At 38.9% G+C, this 23,499-nt stretch overlaps 1 protein-coding gene across 3 annotated transcripts in view; it reads left to right on the top strand.

Annotated features, from left to right (window-relative positions):
* The window catches only part of LOC134345311 (mitofusin-1-like), an 88,515-nt gene that overhangs the window by 37,747 nt on the left and 27,269 nt on the right, over nt 1-23,499 (top strand). For all 3 annotated transcript variants that reach the window (XM_063045769.1, XM_063045770.1, XM_063045771.1), the window contains exons 6-13: nt 3,426-3,534; nt 8,455-8,562; nt 8,767-8,920; nt 9,525-9,592; nt 14,383-14,504; nt 20,104-20,230; nt 20,570-20,674; nt 21,140-21,242. In XM_063045769.1, the coding sequence (XP_062901839.1) occupies nt 3,426-3,534; nt 8,455-8,562; nt 8,767-8,920; nt 9,525-9,592; nt 14,383-14,504; nt 20,104-20,230; nt 20,570-20,674; nt 21,140-21,242 (896 nt within the window). The remainder of the gene's footprint in view (nt 1-3,425; nt 3,535-8,454; nt 8,563-8,766; nt 8,921-9,524; nt 9,593-14,382; nt 14,505-20,103; nt 20,231-20,569; nt 20,675-21,139; nt 21,243-23,499) is intronic.

The following is a 23,499-nucleotide window of genomic DNA, read 5'->3' as shown; positions in this document are numbered from 1 at the left end:
TAAGCTAAAAACTGAAATATATCCAGAAAAATAAAATAAAAAGAGAATTCTGAAATTTAAAAATTGCTGAGAAAAGTTGACTCCCTGCTGTTGAACGTTATGGGCATGCTGTGTTGGCACTGGAATGTGTGGTAACACCTGCAGGTTGTCCACAGTGTATCATTGAGTTTGTTAGTTGTTAATGCAAATGACACATTTCACTGTATGATTTGATGTACCTATGATGAATACTTGTAAGTGAATCTGAATTCCTGCATAAAATATTTTCCAGTTACACAGACGTTTTAACTTAATCTATACACTACTAAAACTCTCGTGCTCTGTCTGTTTGTGACCTCCAATTAGCACATACGGTGCATTGCAGCGGCACTATTTTTGGCTAAATCAACTTAAAATGCGCTAACTTACAGAATGCAGGCAAAGTTCAGGGTTATATATTAGTCGTTGTCATCGTGGCTGTCCCTCAAGGTCGAGGATGATGGTCCTCGTTCTGTTGATCTACTTATATGCTCTCAAGTGGCTTATGAGTCCAATCTTGGCTTTGAAAGTTCTTCCGCATTCAGGACAGGTAGTTCCAGATGGCAGATTGGGCTTTGGTTGTTGCTCCTTCTCCTTCCATTTTCTTCTCTTTTCTTCCAATTCTGCACATCTGTTGGCTTCGGAAGTTGCTCTTTCTTCTCGGATGATGGCTTGCCAGAGTTCCACGTTTCCCAATTGTTAGTGTCGATGTTACATTTTTTCATGTTGGCTTTTAAGACGTCTTTGAATCTCTTCTGTTGTCTGCCTCTTTTGCGTTTGCCTTCTTTAAGCTGGGAGTAGAAGATTTGTTTCGGCAGACGTTTGAATTTCATCCGAACAACATGACCGCTCCATCTTAGTTGGTTCTTGATGACGTAGGCTTCAATGCTTGTTGTTTTTGTTTCATTTAGCACACTGACGTTGATTCTTCTATCTTCCCACCTGATATTTAAGATGTTTCAAAGACAGCGTTGATGGAACTTTTCAAGTGACTTCAGATGTCGCCGGTTTGTTGTCCAGGTTTCTGATGCAAACAGGAGTGTTGGGATTACCACTGTTTAGTACACTAACATTTTGGTGACTGTTCGGATGTTATGATCTTGAAAGACTCTTGTTTGGAGACATCCAAAAGCTGTTCCAGTACATTTAAGACGATGTTGGATCTCGTCATTAAGGTCGACATTGGAGGAGAGGTGACTTCCAAGATACGGAAAGTGGTCCATGTTTTCCAGGGTTATTTCGCCAAGATGAATTGATGGTTCTATCTGATTTGTCTCAGTTGGTGACAGTTGGTAGATGATCTGAGTCTTGGAATTGATGGTAAGACTAAGTTTCATATATGCACGGTTGAAGGCAGTCAGAATCTGTTGTAGATGGTTTTCTGCAAGAGCTGCAACACTGTTGTCATCTGTGTATTGGAACTCGATGAGGGAACTCGTGGATGTCTTCGTTTTGGACTTGAGACAGGCAAGATTGAAAAGTCTGCTCATCTGTTCTGTAGGCAATTTCGATTGTCGCAATGAAGATGGTGAACGAAGTTGGGGCAATCATGCATCCCTGTTTTACTCCTGATCTAACTTGAAAAGGCTCACAGTTACTGTTGCTGACCATGACTGTGGCAAGCATGCCATTGTGGAGGAGTCTCAGGATTCGAATGTACTTTTCAGGGCATCCATAGGTGGATAGGACATCCCATAGGAGTTCCCTTGATATTGAGTCAAAGGCTTTGGTGAGGTCGATGAATGCCATGTACAAAGGTTGAAATTGTTCTCGACATTTTTCTTGTAGTTGTCGCATTGTGAAGATCATGTTGATTGCTCCATGTGATGGTCTAAAACTGATTTGTGACTCCAGAAGGATCCTCTCGGCTAAAGGCTTGAGCCGGTTGTTCATGATGCGGGTGAGGATCTTTCCTGCTGTTGCTAACAGGGAAATTCCACGATAGTTTACGCGTTCGGATTGATCGCCTTTCCTTTTGAAGATGGTAATGGTTGCTGAATCTCTAAAGTCTGCTGGTACGTCTTCATTTATCCAGATCTTGATGAGAAGTTGATGCAGTTGATAATGAAGCAGGTTACCTCCAATTTTATAGACTAGTATAAAATTGCTCACTGTCCAAAATCAACAGCCCCGCTTTCGCCCGAGATCCGATGTCAGCCATGATGGAAACCGCGACATGACACCAAGAAGCATGCGCACGGCTAGCCTCAGAAGCCACTCACGATGCTCACAGCAGTGACACCAACCGGAGCAAAAGGGCAGGGCAGCTCTATTTCGAGTGGTCACATTCTGTTAATCACCATCAGCATGTACAGGATTGGGACAGATCAAACTGCCACCCATCAATAAGAGTTAATTAAATTTTATTGCAACAATGTACTTCGAGACACCCACCAAACCCTTTGCTGCAGTCAAAGGACAGCGGTGACTATATCAGGTCCATTTAGGACAGCGCCAACCACATCATCAAGAATAATCAGCATACTGGAGGCTTTGGTGTTACTGCTTCGTATCTTCTACCCAGCATTAGGGTTAAAAAAAAATATGGTCAGCCATATGCCGCGTGGAAAGAGAAGGGGGACATTATGGTCAAGAGATGATGCCAGACGTCGTCGGGAAGCGAGAAGGAGAGAACCAGAATCGGTTGAGGCCAGGGCCACACGACTCCAGGATCAAAGAGTCAGGACAAAAAAGATGAGAGAAGGAGAGGCATGCATGTCTCCAAAATGACAAAAACTGGCATAGATGGAGGAGAGAGGAAGCACAAAGGAGCTGAGAAATGCACATCTCCAGGATCAGAGACAAAGAACAAACAGCCGAAGAGATGAAGAGACGGAGGATGAAAGGACTACATGTCTCCAGGATGACAACGAGAGGCACAAGGGCGGCAGATCAATCAGAAATGACACCCATCAAAAGTGTCCTTTGTTAAATGAAGAAGAGCTATATTTGCCTTGCTACGTGTCGTTCTTCTTAAATATATTGTGGTTTTCTTCTTCAGTTTCCAAAGCAAAGTGACACCAATAGCATTCAGGAAAATTTAATGTTTATTCTATTCACATCGGACTGCATTACCCTTCTCTCAAAGGGTGCCCCAACGGGTCACCCCATTGTCTAGTGTAATATTAAAGTTCAGTTGTGCCTCTCTCACCAAGTGGAAAATTGAGGTTTATTTGGAACAGGTTAATTGGTAAAGATGAAGTTACAATTTCTGCATTTCTTTTGATATCCATGCATGTGTCTCCTCCACAAGTTGCTGTCAAATTTAATTATAATAGTTAGTATTGAGAGCCACAACATTATACTCTGTAATTACTATTTAATCTTGGTTATGCTCATTTCAAAAATTTACAAATTTCTGAATGCATGTTATATGTATTTGTATCAATTGATATTTTCTTCTGTAGCCCCGGTACTGATGTCACCACTGAGTTGGATTCATGGATTGACAAATTCTGCCTAGATGCTGATGTCTTTGTGTTAGTTGCAAATTCTGAATCAACACTAATGCAAACAGTAAGTGAATGCTTTTTGTTCTTGGCACAATTTGAAGACAATCAGAAGGATTATCATTTGTTTACATTTTCCACTGTTTTCTTTCCAACACTCTTAGAGGTACAAGGTGTGAATAATTAAATATAATTTAGTGGTTGTTGAAAACATTACAAAGTGTATAAACAAAATTCAGATTTAAATTGGACAAAACTACCATATAAAGAACATTGGGGCAGATAAAAGCCCCTTAGGCTTGCTCTTCTATTTCCAAATCTCTGAAGTCCACACATCAGTTAATTTTCACATCCGAACATCTTTTGGTTAGAAAATTGCAAAAATTCAAGATGATAAAGCTTGGTACTTAATTTCATGATGCCTTCATTCAAAATAATGACTGAATCACTTTGAGCTTGGTTCAGGCTCATGGAACCTAGCTACCAACATCTGCTGGTCTTGCTGATTGTTGCATAGGGTGGAGTAGTTCGCTACTGGTAATCTGGCTGCTTGCACTGAGAACCAAGATCTTAACCAAGGCCCAACCATATAATCTTCTAACAGGTCATGTTGTGTGAAGGGCTTTTCCAATGTTTATAAATGATCAAAGACATTTGGAAACAGTCAAATACATTTAAATTAAAGTTACAGAAACATTAATGTTCAACTTGTTTAAATTATAAGTATTAAGTATAAGCTTTCACCTAGTTTAAGAGAAAGTTAGCAAAATCAATCAAATAAATTAGTCATCCATGGTTGACACAGACCTGAGGAGCTAGATGTATATCAGGCCCCTCAGCTTGGTACATTATAGATAAATATCTATCAATATTCAAAATCGGTTGACCCCAGACTGCAGACTCAGATCATGAGTGCAGATCCTCTTTAAGAAAACAGATGCATGGCGTGCAAGCCATTCTGCAGGTACGATTGAAACTCAGAGGCCTCAGACATCACCTCCCCCTACTCTCGACTACCCTGCTGACAAATGTACGGTATCTAGAAAATGAACACTTCAGAGCAAGATTGCATTGCAAGAGGGACATCAAGGACTGCTGTGTATTTGGGTTCACAGATACATGATTCACACCCACCATTTCAGACACAGTGCTGCAGTCCAATGACAAAAGCAAGAGAACTGAGTCTTTTAAAGGCAGAGCAGGCAGGGTATGTTTTATGATTAACTCATCATGGTGCACAGATGTGGGGGTTCTGTCTCAATCCTGCTCACCTGACTTGGAACATCTAGCAGTCAAGTGTCGACCATTTTATCTGCTGAGGAAGTTTTCTTCTGTTACCCTGATAGCGGTGTAATTCCACTTCTGGCCAACGTCAGGCAGGCTCTGGAGGTGCTGAGCACTGTGAACAGTGCATCCGGATGCCTACCCTGTCATTGCAGGGAATTTCAATCAAGCCATGTTGAAGGCTCTGAACAGCTACCATTAACATAACACCTGTGGAACTAGAGGATCCAAGACACTTGACCATTGTTATACCACCATCAAGAATGCTTAATGTGCTATCCCACGCCCACACTCTGGAAAGTCCAATTCCTTAACTGTATTTCTAACCCTGATGTACAGGCAGAGACTAAAGACTGCAACACCAGTGGTGAGGACTAAGAAGATATGGCCAAGGGAGGTGGAGAAGCGCTTCCAGGATAGTTGATAGAAGGGACAATCTGGTAAGATGGCAGCAGCTTCTATGGGGCCAACCAAAGGTGCAGTTGTCTTTTTTAAACATACACTTTTATGATCACAAGACCCTGCTGGACATTAAAACTTAAGGAACTACAGGTCTACCCCATCGGCGAATTGCTCATTGGCGGAAAAACTGCAGGAACTGGACTAGGTGTAGACCGTGCTGCTGCCTGCATCATAAAAGCATTGGATGAGTGGGTGCATGAAGGTGCCGTACAGTCTAATAGTGAGTGATTGTCTTAGTTGCTTTTCTTGTGATTACAAGACCCTGTTGGACATTGTTAATGTGGAATGCTGCAGGTTGATTCACTGATTTATTGGCAGACAGCAGGGGCGGATGGTGGGGGTGCTGCGTGTGCTCTATTGTAGTGAGGACTAGGCCTCGTCTGATTGCCACCTGTTTACAGCTGCCCAGGAGAGAGGCATTGGAGTTAGTGCACTCCATGCACTCCACTGGAGTGCTGGGGGTGGTGTAGCATGGTGTCCAAGCTGGAGTCAGTGCCACACCCAGTGTTTGAGTGATAGAAGACCAGCTGTGTTGTGTTTGAATGCAGGCTGCTGCAGCATTCATAGACTTGGGGTCTTGGGGTATCTTTTTTGTGTGACTATTTTACTGATAAATGCGCTTGCTAGCTTATGCCTGCCTTGTGCTGTGTATGACTGTTGGTACTTTTTTTGGCACCTTGTCCCCGGAGTAATGATGTTTCATTTGGCTGTATTCATGGATATTCACGTATGGTTGAATGACTATTGAATTTGAAGTTGAGGTATTCAGGGATTCATCTTCAAATCTGAATGAATATGCCACAGTTGTCACCAACTTCATCAAGACGTGTGGATGAGTATGCACTTTCAAGAACATACCTGACATACCAACAAAAGCCGTGGATGAACCAGGAAATTCGTGGTCTGCTAAGGGCTACATCTGTGGCATTCAGGACCAGTGATCCAGAACTGGACAAGAAGTCCTGGTACGACCTACAGAAGGTTATCTTAAAAGTAAAAATTAATTCCGATTGAAGTGAGAGATGGAATCGTATGCACATTAACTCTGGTTTGGTTTGCAGGCCATTAATTCCTACAAGGCGAAACCTAGCCATGAATAGCTGTGATGCTTTGTTCCCAGATGAGCTCAATGTCTTTTATGCATGCTTTGAAAGGGAGAATAAAACTGCATCTGTATGAATCCCTAAAGTATCTGATGACCCAGTGATCTCTGTTTCAAAGGCCAACGTCAGAACATCTTTCTAGATGGTGAACTCTTGCAAGGTGTCAGGCCTGGTAGGGTACTGAAAGCATGTGCCAACCAAATGGGAGGAGTATTCAAGGATATTTTCAATCTCACTGCTGACATAGGTTATCACCTGCTTCAAAAGGGCAACTATCATACAAGTACCCAAGGAGAATAGGGTGAGTTGCCTCAATGACTTTCACCCAATTGCACTCACATCTATGGTGATGAAGTGCTTTGAGAGGCTGCTCTAAGCAAGGACCTGGACCCTCTGCAATTTGCCTATTGCCACAGTACGTCTACAGGGAATGCAATATCACTAACTGTCCACTTGGTCTTGGATCACCAGCACAATAGCAATACCCTCGTCAGGCTGCTGTTTATTGCACTTCAGTATTAACACAATCATACTCTCAGTTCTAATCAACAAACTCCAAAACATGACCCTATGTACCTCCCTCTGCAACTGGATCATTGATTTCCTCACTGGGAGACCACATTCAGTTCAAATCAGAAATAGCATTTCCTCTTCACTGACAGTCAACACTGGCGCATCTCAAGGTTGTGTGCTTAGTCCACTGCTCCACTCTCTCTACACCTGTGACTGCATTGCTAGGCACAGCTTTAATATCATCTATGAATTTGCTGATGACTCAACTATTGTTGGCAGAGTTTCGGATAGTGATGAGGAGGCATACTGGAGCTGGATAGATCAAAATTCAAAGTAAGTTTATTATCAAAGTACACATAGGTCACCAAATACAACCCTGAGATTCGTTTTCTTGTGGGCATACTCAGGAAACCCAAGAAACATAATAGATTCCGACAGCGCCTGACAGAATGGACAAACAACCATAATGCAGAAGACAACAAACTTTGCAAATACAAAAAAAAAGAATAAATATCAAAAACATGAGATGAAGAGTCCTTGAAGATTTGCTGGTTGAGTGGTGGCAACAATAACCTTGCACTCAACATCTGTAAGACCAAGGAATTGATTGTGGACTTCAGGAAGAGAAAGTGGAGAGAACACACACCAGTCCTCATCGAGGGGTCAGCAGTGGAAAGGATGAGCAGTTTCCAATTCCTGGGTGTCAACATCTCTGAAGATCCATCAAAGAGATACAATTACAAAGGCAGCGACTATATTTCATTAGGAGTTTGAGGAGACTTGATATGTCACCTAAGACTCTCACAAATTTCTACAGATGTACCCTGGAGAGTATTCTAACTGTTTACATCACGATCTGGTATGGAGAGGCCACTGTATAGGATCAGCAAAAGCTGCAAAGTGTTGTAAGCTCAGCCAGCTCCATCATTGGCAATATCCTTCCCAGCATCCAGGACACCTTCAAAAGGTGGTGCCTCAAAAAGACAGCATCCATTATTAAGGACCCCCATCACGCAGGACATGCCCTTTTCTCATTGCTACCATCAAGGAGGAGGTACAGGAATCTAAAGACACACACTCAAAAATTTCAGGAACATCTTCTTCCTCTCTGCCATGGACAAAGAACCCATTAACACTACCTTACTATTTATTGCTCTTGTTTTTGATCGTTTTGCATTACTTATTTAATTTGCATGTATTTCTTACTGTAATTTAGTTTTTATTATGCAGTGTGCTGCTGCAAGACAATTAATTTCACAACATATACCAGTGATATTAAACCTGATTGTGATTCTGATAGACCCTGTCCTCAGTGCACCTGGCAGAACTGATCTCCATGGACTTAATACTTTTTGCAGCAGCAACATGAAGTCTCAAATGACTGTCATGTATTGCAGCTAGTCAGTACTTCCTTATAGAACTCTTGGCTACATATCAGCTTGATCCCACTCCATGCCTTTTATTCACTGTTCACAGAAAAAAAACCCTGCAAATTGATGTGATAGCAGAATGTTATGTCGTATAACATTATCAGTTTTAAATGTTTTCAAAATTAGAATTTTAAAAATTATTGTAAACTTTGGATATTCAAAATATTTCTAACAATTTAGTTATGTCACTTTCAGGAAAAACATTTTTTTCATAAAGTTAATGAGCGACTTTCCAAGCCAAATATTTTTATCCTGAATAATCGTTGGGATGCTTCTGCTTCTGAGCCAGAATACATGGATGAAGTAAGTTGCAATTGGACAGTACATTATAATTTGTTATTGAATGAATGATCATGTCTTAATTAAATGTTAATAATCATGCTTAAATGCTAAATTGAATGGCCATACAGCTTTATTGTTGTGATAACAGACTATATGAGAAAATAGAAAACTATCTAATCTGTTAATTTTGCTGATGTACAAATCTGTGTTTTGTTTATAATTTAGGTGCGCCAGCAGCATACTGATCGCTGTATTAACTTCCTGGTTAATGAGCTTGGAGTAGTGGATCATGCACAAGCTGAGAATCGTATATTTTTTATTTCTGCCAAGGAGGCTGTAAATGCCAGAATTCATAAAGCTCAAGGGATGCCAGAAGGTGGTAAGTGTGGTACTCTCCACTGTAATATGCTACTGTGGTTCCCCAAAGGGTAATTAAATGGCCTATTCCAAATTGCTGTCCTTAATTTGTCATGAAATAGCCCACACAGAAAACTCAAACACATTTTTTTTAGGTTGAGTAACTGACTGACATATAGAGATATGTAAATCACAAAGTTGTACATTACTTTTGAATTTAAGTGACTCTGTGCTGAGGGTATTAAATTAATGCTACGCGTTACCAGTTTTTTCTGTCATTATACTATACGCGATTTGCCTTGATTGATAACAAATTTGGAATTAATTCTTTTGGAAAGTGTCCTTGCCTGTTAACTTAACAATCAATACTTAGAGAGCGTAGAACATCATGGCACTGGAATAGGCCCTACAGATCATGACACCCGTGCCAACCGTGAAGGCAGATTAAACTATTCCGATATGCCTTCTTGCGATATGAATTCCAACCCCCCCCGCCATTTACCTGTTCATGCGCATATCTAAATGTCTTTTAAGAGTCACTTTTATAATTATAAATATAATCATGATTTTCTTATATAACTTCATCCTTGTATAATAAAAAATTTTTGGTGGCATTTAACTTTCAGGTGGTGCACTAGCAGATGGATTCCAGGCTAGACTTTTTGAATTTCAAAACTTTGAGCGCCAGTTTGAGGTATGCAGTAGGTAGCTGTCTTTAAAATTTTGCCTCAAAAATTAATAATTTGTTTAAAGATTTCATTTCTTTCTGGTTTGTTTGCAAAATGAAGCTATTTATGAACAATTTGAAAAATAAATCATAGGTACATGTTTGTTTTGAAATATTTAGTACTAGAAACTTGATTTTAATAACTTTGGAGCTCCTTAAATTGTGCTTCCATTATGAAGTGGATATTGTTTCCTCAAGGCTTGAGTTGTAGCTTTAGTATAATTAATACTATTGACAGACATGACTATAGTTTGCTTTTGAGTAGAAGTAATGAGAACATAAGCAGGTTTGAATGTAAACAGATTTCTAACCTATGTCTATGTACCATATTGGGCAAGAGGAAGGCAAAAATTGTGGGCAAAGTTAGCCACAAATATACTTCAATTGCTTTTAATCTCAGAACATGGGACCATAAACCTCTGTAATGACTAGTAGTCATCAACTTATGCTGTTGCAGACTATTTGGCTGTTTTTTGTATTTTCTTTTATTACCTTCAATAGAAGGAACAATTAGGTGCTTTCTGTTCCTTTTGTGGAACCTGATGCAAAAGATTTTTTTGTATTCCTCAAGATACTTAAAATTTACCTTGTAACATTTGTGATTAAATGAAGTATTCTGCTACTTTTTTTGACTACCTCAACTAAATTTTAAGCAGAGTCCCTTAGTCCCTTTACTTAACTGGCTTCTATGCTTTTGTGCTTAAACAGTACTTCCATCTCCTATGGATGCATTATCTTGCCAGCTTATGTGCAGTTCCACGCACTTTTATGTCTATATGGAATTTATTACCAACTCTCAATTAATATATCTTTGGGCTTTGTTTCATCAACAGACTTTGATGTACAGGAAATTGTCTGTTTCATTTACAGTTGATCACATGGTATTACCAAATGAGGCTTGGTATCTCTCATTTAATGGTATCCATCAGCTCAATTATTGTTGTGAGCTCTTAAGTCTTTACAAGTCAGCAGCAGACTATAAACTTGTAACATTAGCAGGTAACATTACCTTCTATTCTTCAGTCCTTAAACTGTCCTATGACTCTCAGATGCCTAAACCACCCCATCCAAACCCTCTCCAGCCACTTGTTCCCTGGTCTCGGCTTGAAAAAGGAACCACATCACTTGATTTCAGTTGGCGTCACAGTTTTGAAGAGCTCAATAGCAACATTAAGGAAGCACTGCCTGTATTTTATTTTTTTTTAAAAAAAACTCATAAATTCACATAACATTGAGTCATAGAGAGCTACAGCACAGAAACAGGCCCTTGGCCCATCTAGTTCGCGCCAAATATTATTCTGCCTAGTCCCACCGACCTGCACCTGGACCATAGCCCTTCATACCCTTGCCAACCATGTACTTATCCAAACTTCTTCATGGAAGAAACCGTTCATCTGCCAGTTCAAGAATCGTCCATTGGTTGTCCTTGTCTCAACAATGATTGTAATTATAATTTTCATTATGTTGTTACTCCATGATCATTATTATTTTCCACAGTTATGAGTTTTTGCAAATAGTAAATGGGTTTTAGATGCAACCCAGGCACTGCCTAATTAAATATTTAGAAAAACTTGAGGGGTGAAGTGAAAATGCACTGTTTCTGTTGACTCTAACTGCTGTTGTACCCTATTTCTTTACTCACGGCAGTTCCTTTAAGCTTCACTGTTCACGGTTTTTTGCCAGATCCCATTAAATGTACGTACAAGGGTCCTAACTATAATTTTAAGAAAAACCCTTGTGTAACAGAGGCTATACTTCCACATAAACACTTAAAAGGACCACTGGTGGCTCAAAGTATTCAGAAAATAGTATAGGCAAGTTATAAAAATGGAGTTAAACAACCATATGCCTGCAAAGCACTGTTTACCAGTGGCCAGGAGAAGAATTTCTAGATTTCAATTCAGAATTTCCAAAACACAATTCTGAATAAAACTGTTCTAAATTAGAAGATGAACTTGGCATATAACCAAATAATTGAATGCCCATAGTTCCCTATGTTGCATTAATTGTGCAGCTTCCATTGTTGTCTCTCAGCAAAGTAGTGAATGTCAAGCATATTTGCAACAATATTATAAATTTCTTTGGTGTCTTGTTAATGCAAGCAATGCTATGTTGCTGTTTGACGTGAATAAAAGTTATACTTGGTAGCTTTTCTCATTTTGCAAGGATTTTTGAAAATGACTGTGACATAGGGAAATGTGGGTGTTCAGTTGTTCCATGTGTTAAGCTCATATTCTATTTTAAACAGCTTATTCAGGATTGTGCTCTAGAAGTTCTGAATTGAAATCTAGCATGTTGATCTTAAAATAGAAGTACAGTTTCTACAATTTCCATTGTTTTCTAAAATTTATAGAAATTGTTGATTGCTATCTTAACTAACCATATCTCAGTTTCTCTTTGAGAATTTTCTTCTTTCCTATAGCTGTTCTTTAACAGTGTGTGTAACTTACTAGTCAACATTTTGTATTCATTGCTGAAGTCTAGATCTGCTTCGATGAGGTGCTCTGAGAAATTCCATTATGCTTTCTGTTGTTCTTATTTTCATCCTTCTGTTTTCTCTCGAAAATTACATTGGAAAAGTGTGTTTGACTTCCAGTATCACTTCTTTGTACTAGGAGCAGATCGATAATTATGGTTTCTGAAATGGTTAAGAATGGGCAGAAATATGGCTAGTTTATATCTGTTAGATTTTCCAAAAATAAGTATAGTTCTTGATGTAGAAGTTCCAGTGCCATTTGACTATATTTCTGTCTTTGCTATTCTAGCAGGAAAAAGTAGCAAATTCTAAATAGTTGAAAGATCAAATGAATACATTGAGCAGTTGTATACCATTATCCATCTGGTCCCATTCTTGTCTGTGCACTGGCTACACATCTGGGCCTCTTCCCAATGCATTTCAGTTGTGTACGTGGCCCTGATCTACTGGGTACATTTCCACCCAGTGAACATCATGCTGTGTCATGCTCCTGCCATGTTCCTGCTGCTGAAGGACTGGGGGATGTTGTTCCTAGCCACTTGTTTAGGTTGGATGGCCAACATGGAAATGTGGCCAGCTACCAATAGCTATCTTGATGATATTAATGAATGAAGTTCAGCAGACCATCAACACAGTCTTTGGCTGACTGAGGACAGCTATGTTTGTATTTTGGCAATCAGCAACTTAAACCTGGCACTCACCTCTTAGTCTACCAGACAGCAATGGTCCTTGCTATTCCGTATGTTTCTAATACATGAACTACCAGTGGCAGATCCTGCAAGACGCTGGAAAGGTACCACCAACAATGAATCCACTAAATCCACTGGAAGGATAAGTGTCAGCATTCTTTTCCAGGCCAACTTTACATTTATTTATTCTATTGGCCAAACTATGTTGTTCACTTACCCAACATAAAATTCTTAAACAGAAACTGGTTTAATCTTTGTCATGAGAAGAGATTACAAGGTGAACAGGCAAAAAAATTGAAGAACTTTTTTAAAGGGCTCATAGAAAACGATGATCCTCATCAACTGATGGGAATTTTTGGCTCATGGCTTTTCATGATGGAGAAGGTATATTTGAAATGATACTGATAACCTAGAGTCTATGTATGGGGAGCACACAGAAAACCAGTGTTAAAGGCAAATAAGAACCTATCTTATCAAACTATTCAGCTGCCTTCACTGTTGGGCACCTCCTCTGTCATCTGTGGGAAAATATGTGCTTTTCACATTGGTCGCTTAAGTTACCTATAAGCTCCAAAAGAGTGTGTGGAAGCAAAACACCCTTGATCCTGAGAGGATTTCTTAAGAAGACTGACATCCCATGTTAAGTTCTTGTCAAGTAGAAAGAAAGCGGATGTAAAATTTTGGTGCATAGACAATATTCAAGTGAAGCTTTCATTAATACATTCTTCAATTGAATTCCAATGATAGTACATCCAGGGTGTAATGGTTGTGAATAATTAAACCAATTGGATTACAAATGTGTGCAGCAATTTTGGACTTGGATTTTTCTAATGCAATAATCATAAGTATTTTTGAAGTGCAACTGCCACCAGTTTGAAAGCAGAAGGGGAGGTTCAGCAATAGTACAAAGGAAAGTAAAGGAAAAAGAAAATAACTGGTAAGAATTTGCAAAGAATGACTAAACCTTCCTTTAAAATGTATGAAAGCAAAGCTCTGAAGATGTTGGTGAAGCAATCTGAATGTTCTCACACTGGTTAAAAAGCCATCCTGTAGTCAGATTTTGTAGCTGAAACTTGATGTCATTGTATCACATTTGAAATGCAAACAATAATTAGAAAAGTGTGCTAAACATGACAACAGGAACAAAAAGAGAAAGTATGTGTTTTATAGATAATGAAGTTCATATTAATTGTCCCAGCTAGAACATATCAGCAGAGTTACAGGTGCCTACTCCTGCTTCCACAATGAGTACCACACCCTGTATGAGGAAACATAATTTAGTCATTATTGGCAAGTATGTTGGACATAGTTTTCATTGCATTTACTTACCATAAACATTATTTTTATGCAGTATGTGATTTTCTTTTAAACACATTACTGTGAATGCAAATATTTGGCCTAAGGCACTGCCTTGCTGCTGTTTTTTTTTGTATTTTTGTTTGATTTAACTTTTATTTAATGCTTGTTCTGTTGATGCTTCTGTGCATTTTGTTTAGAATCAGCAGCAAGTCTGTATCTCAGCATATCTTTATAATTGTCCAATGTAAGCAATATGAAGTTCACAGTAATGTGTTCCTGCTTGGACCTCGCAGGAGTGTATCTCGCATTCAGCAGTGAAAACAAAATTTGAGCAACACACAATCAGAGCTAAACAGATCATAGACACTGTGAAAAACATCATGGACTCCATCAATGTGGTTGCAGCAGACAGAAGGTAAGAAAAGCTCCCAGAGTCTGGATTTGCATTACAAGGCATTAGTTTGGGGAGCTTTTTCATTATCTGGGATTTGAATAAGTGATGCTGAAGTGAATCCCTAATTGTTTGGGTAAAATTAAATTTGACGAAGCCCTAAAATAAATTTAATTTCCATAGGCCATTCTTCCTGTCCCTTCACTTGACCTGCTAATCCAAGCATGGATAGAATGCAATGATATGCATCTACTAAATCAGTTATTTCTTGTGTCGTAACAATAGCCATAATGCAAATATTGTCTTTGGCCGTTGAGTTCTTCAGTTTATGGAATTAAACTCATTGAATTGTTTCAGAAGGAGGTTATTTTGCCTATCAACTCATGCCAAACCATTCTTTCTTTTCTGAGTATCAGTCATCATCATACACTAGATATTTCACCAGCATAGGAAAGCTTTGGAATAAGAGAATGCTAGCAACAACGATGGAACCCTTTTTCAGCACTCTGAAATCTATAGCAAAATAATGGCCATCACCTCAGCTCTTTATATAGTCAAATAACTGGTCGCTGCTGACGAAGATTCCCATCTATGCTAGTCCCATTTTTTTTCCAGTGCGTGGTCCATATTATTTTAAACCTCTCCCATCCATGTACCTGCCGAAATTCCTTTTCAGTGTTGTTAATGTACTTGCCTTACTGCTCCCTACTGCAGCTCATTCCATATACTGACAACCTTCTGGTTGAAAATGTTGTCTCTTGGGTAACTTTTAAATCTCTCCCTCACTCAAAACCTGGTCCTTTAGTTCTTGATTTCTCCAATGTTTGGGGAAAAAGATAGTGTGCATTCACCCCATGTATGCCCTTATGATTTTATTGCTCAATAAAAATAATAGCCTTCAATACAAATTGGTTGGTAACAGAAAAGGTTGTGATGGAAAATAATTAGATGAGGAATTTTAGTCTCTTCCCTCCAATCTGCAGGTTTATATGACTCCCAAGCAGGAAGGGACTTGGAAGTAATGAAAGATACATTATAACAACACTTGCATCAATTATTATGAAAATAATATGCAAAAAGGGATGTAAGGCCCTTTTGTGAGAAAATGTGGACTATATAGTAGGATAAAGATAGACTGAGTGCATGAAAACATAAGAAATGGGGCTTTATGTGTGGAAAGCATTAGGTCATGCATTTTGATTAGTAGACTTGAAAGACAGACCATTATCGAAATGATAAAATTTGATGACAGATGCAGCAAGTGAAAGGTAAATGGCTTGTAAGTGTTTATTACAAGAGGGTTAGAGTTTAAAAACTGGAAAGTATATCCCTGCAATTGTCAGAAATGCTACACCTGCCCATTTACCTCCTTCCTTGCATCCATTCAGAGCCCCAAACAGTCCTTCCAAGTGAGACAACACTTCACCTGCGAATCTTTTGGAGTCATTTTTTGTATCTAGCGCTCCTGATGTAGCCTTCCCTACTTTGTGACATCCAATGTAAATTGGAGTTCTGCTTTGTTGAGCACCTCCGCTCCATCCACCAAAAACGGAATTTTCCGGTGGCCAACCATTTTAATTCCAATCTCCATTGCCGTTCAGACACATCAGTCCATGGCCTCCTCTTTTGCCACGATGTGGTCACTCTCAGAGTGGAGGAGTAATACCTCATATCCCATCTGGGTAGCCTACAACCTAAAGGCATAAACATTGATTTAAGACCATAAGACTTGGGAGCAGAATTAGGCCTTTCAGCCAATCAAGTCTGGTCCACTGTTTCACCATGGCTGATTCATTTCCTTCACAACCCTATTCTGCTTTCTCCCCTTAATTTTTCATACCCTGTCCAACCAAGAACCTATCAACCTCCACCTTAAATACACCCATTGACCTGGCCTCCACAGCAACCTGTGGCAACAAATTCCACAGATTCACCTTCATCTCCATTCTAGATGGATGTCCCTCTGTTCTGAAGCTGTGCCCTCTGGTCCAAGACTCCCCCACCATAGGAAATATCCTCTCCACCCCCACTCTTTATAGGCCTTTCAACATACGATAAGTTTCAATGAAATTCCCCCTCGTTCTACTAAATTCCAGCGAGTAAAGACCCAGAACCATCAATTGTTCCTCAAACAATAAGCCTTTTATTTCGCAGAATCATTCTCATGAACCTTCTTTGAGACCTTACCGGTGCCCTATAAAGCTTCAGCACTACTTTTTCATTCTAGTCTTCTCAAAATGAATGCTAACATTGCATTTGCCTTCATCACACAGTCTCAACCTGCAAGTTAAACTTTAGGGATTCCAAGTCCCTTTGCACTTAGATCTTTGAACTTTCTCCCCATTTAGAAAATAGTCTATGCTTTTATTCCTTCTACCATAGTGCATGACCATACACTTCCCTACACTGTATTCCATTTGCCACTTCTTTGCCCATTCTCCTAAACTGTCTTGCGTCCTTCTGTAGCCTCCCTGCTTCCTCAAAACTATCTGGTCCTCCATCCATCTTTGTTTCATCTGCAAACTCGCCCACAAAGCCATGAATTCCATCATCCAAATCACTAACATACAATAAGTAGTCATCCCAACACTGACCCCTACAAAATACCACTAGTCACCAGCAGCCAATCAGAAAAGGATCCCTTTATTCCCACTCTTTGCCTCCTGCCATTCAGCCAGTGTTAGTATCTTTCCTGTAATACCATGGATTCTTATCTTGTTAAGCAGCCTCATGTGGCACCTTGCAAAGGCCTTTTGAAAATTCGAGTATAAAATCTCCACCAATTCTTTGTCTATCCTGCGTGTTATTTCCTCAAATGTTTCCAACAGATTTGTCGGATTTCTCTTACAGAGAAAAAAAATCCCTCCCCTTTCCCTCTTCTATTTTCTACTCTTACCTCTTCTCACCTGCCTATCACCTCCCTCTGGTACCCCTCCTTCTTCCCTTTTTCCCTTGGTCCACTCTCGTCTCCTATCAGATTCCTTCTTCTCCAGCCCTTACCTTTCCCACCCATCTAGCTTCATCTCCTTCCACTCTTCCCACCTTTTTATCCTGGTGTCTTCCCCCTTTCTTTCCAGTCCTGAAGAAGGATCTTGGCCTGAAACGTCGACTTTGTTCACATCCTTAGATGCTGCTTGATTTGCTGAGTTCTTCCGGCATATTGTATATGTTGCAACAGGAAAGTATTATTACAATTGCATTGGGTACCTAGTGATGAGGCCATGTCTCAAGTACTATGCAGTTTTGGTCCCTCTTATTGAAGAAAGGAAGTACTGGCATTGGGTTAATTCCCTGGATGACAGGATTATCCCATCATGAGCAGTTAAAGAAACTAGATCTATATTCTTTGTATAAATGACTGTAAGGTGGTGATGTTAAAACATCTAAGATCTTGAGAGGGCGTGAGAGAGTAGATAAGGGGATGTGATAGAATCTTAAATAAGGGAATGTAGTTACAAGATTAGAAAGGGGGTGTTATTTAAACTGAAGTATATTGGAACAACTTCCCGCAGAGGGTGGTGATTTGCCCTCTGTGTGTAATTGTTCAAATACACTTTAATTTAAACTGGAGTTTTCCACCCAGAGATCATTGGAGACGTGCAAAAAGAAATGGATACAATTTTGGAAGATCTAGGGAATTGATGACAATGGGGAAAGTGGACAGAAGAGGAAATGAGGCCTGGAGCAGATCAAATGAATAGTAGCACAGTCTCGAGGGGCTGAGTGGCCTAATTCTGCTCCTGTCCTTATCCTAACATTCTGCTATTCCAGGCAGAATTCTTTGCCCATTCCTGTGGGATTACCCTAGAAATCCATGTAAGTGCAAAAGAATTGGGGGATTTGGCATAAAATTGATATCTCTTCTTTCCTTGCTTTGTGCTCTGATGTGTCTGCAGGCACAATAAAAGGAAACTGATTCCAGAGTTTGTGAGGTATTGTATGATTGCTGCTTTCCATTTGGTATATTTTTAAAAATTTTTCATCCTGGTCTTTATTACCTCAATGTGACTATTCCAATGCTTATCTCATGAGTGTCCCTCCTTCCATACCACATGCTAGTTCTAATTCAGAGCTATATTGACTCCCAATCTGGCAATGTGATGATTTTAACATTCTTTTCCTTCCTTTAAAGTCATTCCATGACATTAACACTTCTTATCCTGGTAACTATTTCCTTCTAATGCGATCATGTTTGCTGTTGTGTGCTGGGGCAGCAGGCTGAGGGTAGCAGACACCAACAGAATCAACAAACTCATTCGTAAGGCCAGTGATGTTGTGGGGATGGAACTGGACTCTCTGACAGTGGTGTCTGAAAAGAGGATGCTGTCCAAGTTGCATGCCGTCTTGGACAATGTCTCCCATCCACTACATAATGTACTGGTTGGGCACAGGAGTACATTCAACCAGAGACTCATTCCACCGAGATGCAACACAGAGCATCACAGGAAGTCAGTCCTGCCTGAGGCCATCAAACTTTACAATTCCTCCCTTGGAGGGTCAGACACCCTGAGCCAATAGGCTGGTCCTGGACTTATTTCCTGGCATAATTTACATATTACTGTTTAACTATTTATGGTTTTATTACTATTATTTATGGTGCAGCTGTAACAAAAACCAATTTCCCTCGGGATCAATAAAGTATGACTATGACTAATTTGAGATATTTGCATCTTCTAAATTGAACAGTTTGAGCAACTCCACAATTTTGTTTTAAATTGCTGCTTCATTGATAATTGTCTTTGGTTTTAAGAATTGCCATTCCCTCTGTACCTTTTTCTTTCCCCTCCAATATGTTGCTTAAGTGTCATAATTTTGATTGAGATTCTAGTCATTTTTCATTTGAGACTCAATACCAAATTTTACCTATGAAAAGCTCTAATGTAGTGGACTGGGATGCTTAAGTACACTGAAGTTTTCTTTAGTGTAAGTTGTGCTTTATGATATGGCCTACTGCATCAGGAATGTATAAAGAAAGGCATCTTGGAAAAGGTAGCCTTATTGATAATGGCTACATGATGAAAGCTTTATCTCAAAATTAGTACACCAGTATTATTGTTCAGCACGAAGTATTGCATACCATTGTGTAGTGAAGGATCAATCTGTTATCAAAAGTGACAGCAATGCTAGTTAATCATAATTTTGTAAGATTGCATAGTTGAAAGGTTTCCTAAAATTGAGAGGAAACAACTTATTGTGACAGTAATTTGAAACAGTCCATGTGAATTGAATGAGTATATTTTCCAAAAATATGATCATAATTGACAGCTAAACATAGAGGGAAAAGAATTGGTAGCATAGCTGTTAGCGCAACGCTATTACAACTTGTGTGTCAGAGTTTGGAGTTGAATCCCAACATCCTCTGTAAGGAGTCTGTACGTCCTCCCATGGAATGTGTGGTTTTCTCCAGGTTCTCCAGTTTCTTCCCACAGTCCGAAGACGTACGTACCTGTTAGTCCTGTAGGTTAATTGGTCATTGTAAATTATCCCATGATTAGGTTAGGATTAAAGCAATAGTTATTGCGGGTTGCTGGTCGTCGCGGTTGCAAGGACCGAGGGGGGTGTGGGGGGAGGTCTATTTCGCACTGTACCTCGAAATAAATAAACAAACCATTTCTGCTGTCAGAGTGCGTTCATTGGAGGAACGAGAGAATCACCTGGATCAACTGGAGTTTGTGCATAAGCAATTGATTTTCCTGTCAGAGGATTGTAAGAAAAAAATAAAACTGGTGACAGAAGAAGTAGGAGCTAAGGTGAGAATCTGTAAATTTCTTCTTCCCCCACCTCCCCAATAGTTTGGCATTAAACATTCTTGATAATGTTGCTGAGCTCTTTTGATTTACTAGGGCCCTAGCCCCCACATTCGTTTTTGACTCTGAGTTCACTGAGAAAATGTTATTGTATGACATCTAAAGAGAGTGTATTAAAATGTGTTGGGATATTAACATTCAGTATTCCTCATCATAAGACATTTGTGGTCTTGGGAATGCCAATAAAATTTCTCGTTTAAATTATTTTTGACAGTATTCTCAGTAATAATGATGAGCTTATTTGGAAACCGTTCAACCTTTTTAACAAAATTGTTTTTTCAGGTTTCAGCTGCAATGACAGATGAAATCTGCCGCCTTTCTGTATTGGTTGATGAATTTCATGGAGACTTTCATTCTTCTCCTTCAGTCTTAAAGTTTTATAAAAATGTAAGCAAAAATGTCTTTCTTTTATAATTTTTTAATTAATTTTCAAGTTCATAAACATAACAGTACTAATACAAAAAGATTGGGATTACATTATTGGTAATTGACATATGCAAGTAAAAACTACAGATAATACAAGTATAATAGACCTCCCAAACTCTTGATATAGTTAACCATGATAAAAAGAAAAATGAAAGAAATATCACGAGAAAAAAAACCCAAAGTAAAAAAAAACTTAAGAAACAAAACTAAACTAAACCAAAAACTGAACTAAACAAAACAAAACAAGGCTGGGCTAATATATTACATCGAATACAATCATTAATGTCGTTAACTCCGCTCCTCTATCCATATATTCCAGGTCAATAAAAATGATTCGGAAAAGGTCAAAAATTTGATAATCTAGTATCTTATAAAATAATGCTTATGCAGTTATTCATTGTACTAAATTATCCTATTAATTTACAGGATCTTTATAAGCATATTGAAGATGGATTAGGGAGGAACTTGGCTGACCGTTGTTCCAGTGCAGTCCATGCATCTTTACAGACAGCACAACTTCAAATGATAGGTTTGTTCATCAAAGGATGACAGAGTTAAGTTTTTGAATGAAATAGCAGAACCTTTTGGTGTGTTTGATTTCTGACTTGAAATGAGACCTATCCATTTGGGTAGTTGTTAATCATCTTCAAATCCATGATAGATAATTCAGGGAATGAATGCAACCCCTCTAAATAAACTCAAAAATCAACCAAAAAAATTTACAAATGATGTGCATCAGTCATTTCTAAGTAGTGCATACTTTGTGTTTTGGTGTTCAGGTTCAACCTGCAGAGATGAAATACTAATCAATCTATCGGATTCTGATTTTGAATTCTTCATACTTTGGAATTAGGAAATCCAGATTAATAAAGCCCAGAGAAATTGTAGCCAAGTTCCACCTGCTCTTGCCTTCAGTGAAAGCATAAAATCCTTAAATTCCTAAGGAAATTAAACATTGCAGTAATAATTTTTCAGCAACAGAGGGAGCACTGCTATTGTGCTACTTTCACAAGTAATGTACCTCAGTTATGATCAGTGGCAAACAAATGCTAATATCAGTTCATTGCTCCAAAAACAATCCCAAAGAATCTTTGGATTATGATCTTGCAGTTAACAGGCAATGATCAATCAATATCCAGCAAGGTTAACAAAAGCTAAATACTGCAGATTCAAAACAGAAAATAACTATGAATATTCAGCAGTTCAGGAAACACCTACAGAGAGAAAGTCAGTTAAATTCTCAAATTTGATGAACTTCAGTTGGAACTGGTGAATGGTCATTAACCTGTCTCTTGACAGATGCTGCTTGATTGGGCACTACAGTAGCGTATTATAGCAAGGTTCAGGTTTCATTCCCAGCATCCTCTGTAAGGAGTTTCAGTACATTCTCCCTGTAGAATACATGGGGTTTCTCCGGGTAATCTAGTTTCCTCCCACAGACATACTGGGTAGGTTAATTGGTCACTGTAAATTGTCCCATGATGAAATAAGGGTTGTCAGTGCTTGCTGGTTGGTGTGGCTTAAAGGGCCAGAAGGACCTTGTATCTCCAAGTAAATAAAAAAAGATCTATTAAATTTTCTTCTTATTAGTAGCAATGTTATCTTCTGATACTGACATAAAAAGAGGCTATTCCACCCATCTGATCCATGTAGTCCTAGGGGAGCAATCTCAATAGTCCCATTTCCCTCCTTTGTTTCTTCTGCAATTTATTCTCCCACGCCTGCCCCTCAATCCCTTTGCAATTCTCTGACATTAACCTACACTAAAGGGTAATTAACGGTAGCTGGTTAATCTGCCAGCTCATCTTTTCAGTGGGGAGCCCCTGGAGGAAAACCCACAATGTTTTAGCGGCTTTTTGGAGTTTAAGAACATTTTTCCCTGGAAGTAACTATGCAAGTAAGGTAGGGTGGTAAAGAAGGCGTGTGACATGCTTATCTTTATTGGTTGGAGTACTGAGTAGTTTAAAGCTCAAAGTAAATTTAATATCAAAGTATATATACATGTTACCTTATACTACCTAGAGATTCATTTTCATGCAGACGTTTACAGAAAAAAAAGAAATAAAATAGAAATTTTTATGGGAAAAGAAACTATACATAGCCCCTCTCCTCACTTTCTTATTCTATCTTCTTTCCCCTTCCTTCCAGTCCTGATGAAAAGTCTCAGCCTGAAACATTGTCTACTTATTCCCCTCCATAGATGCAGCCTGACCTCCTGCCCAGAAATGTAATTTGAATACCGTAACAATAGTTTAACTTTATAATTTACATTACCTCTGTTAGTTTAATTTGGAGCCTTTCAGTCTTTCATTAGATGCATATACTAATGTAATCCTTGGCTCACTTTCCTAGTCAATATATCAATGATTAACTTTCCTATGTTAAGTTGCTACTAATTTTCACACTCACATTGAATAACATCTTGTATTTAAGAGTTAGTTCATGGGAACCTGGGTAAAGAGTTTCATTTTGTTTGCTCTGTGTTCCACTCATAACTTGCATGTCTAGGAATATAGAAACAAGGGACATCACTATGACTGTATTAAACATTGGAAAAATGTATTTAAATTTCTAATTGTACTTCAATGGCACCTGAATTTTAATCAGAGGAAGAAGGTAATGAAAGAGTTTGAGGTTGATTTTAGCACACAGAAGTATTATAGCATGGATGAGGTAAGATATTTAATACAATGAATGGATATAAAAAACAGAGGAAGATACAAATATAAAGAATATCTTTACACAGAAACTCTTTTGGTGCTTAAAGCAAATACTTAATGATTCAA

Source organism: Mobula hypostoma, chromosome 4 (assembly GCF_963921235.1).
Source record: "Mobula hypostoma chromosome 4, sMobHyp1.1, whole genome shotgun sequence".
In the NCBI taxonomy this organism is placed as follows: Eukaryota; Metazoa; Chordata; class Chondrichthyes; order Myliobatiformes; family Myliobatidae; genus Mobula; species Mobula hypostoma.
The sequence above is the reverse complement of the archived record's forward strand: the minus strand, read 5'-3'. Positions and strand labels throughout refer to the sequence as shown.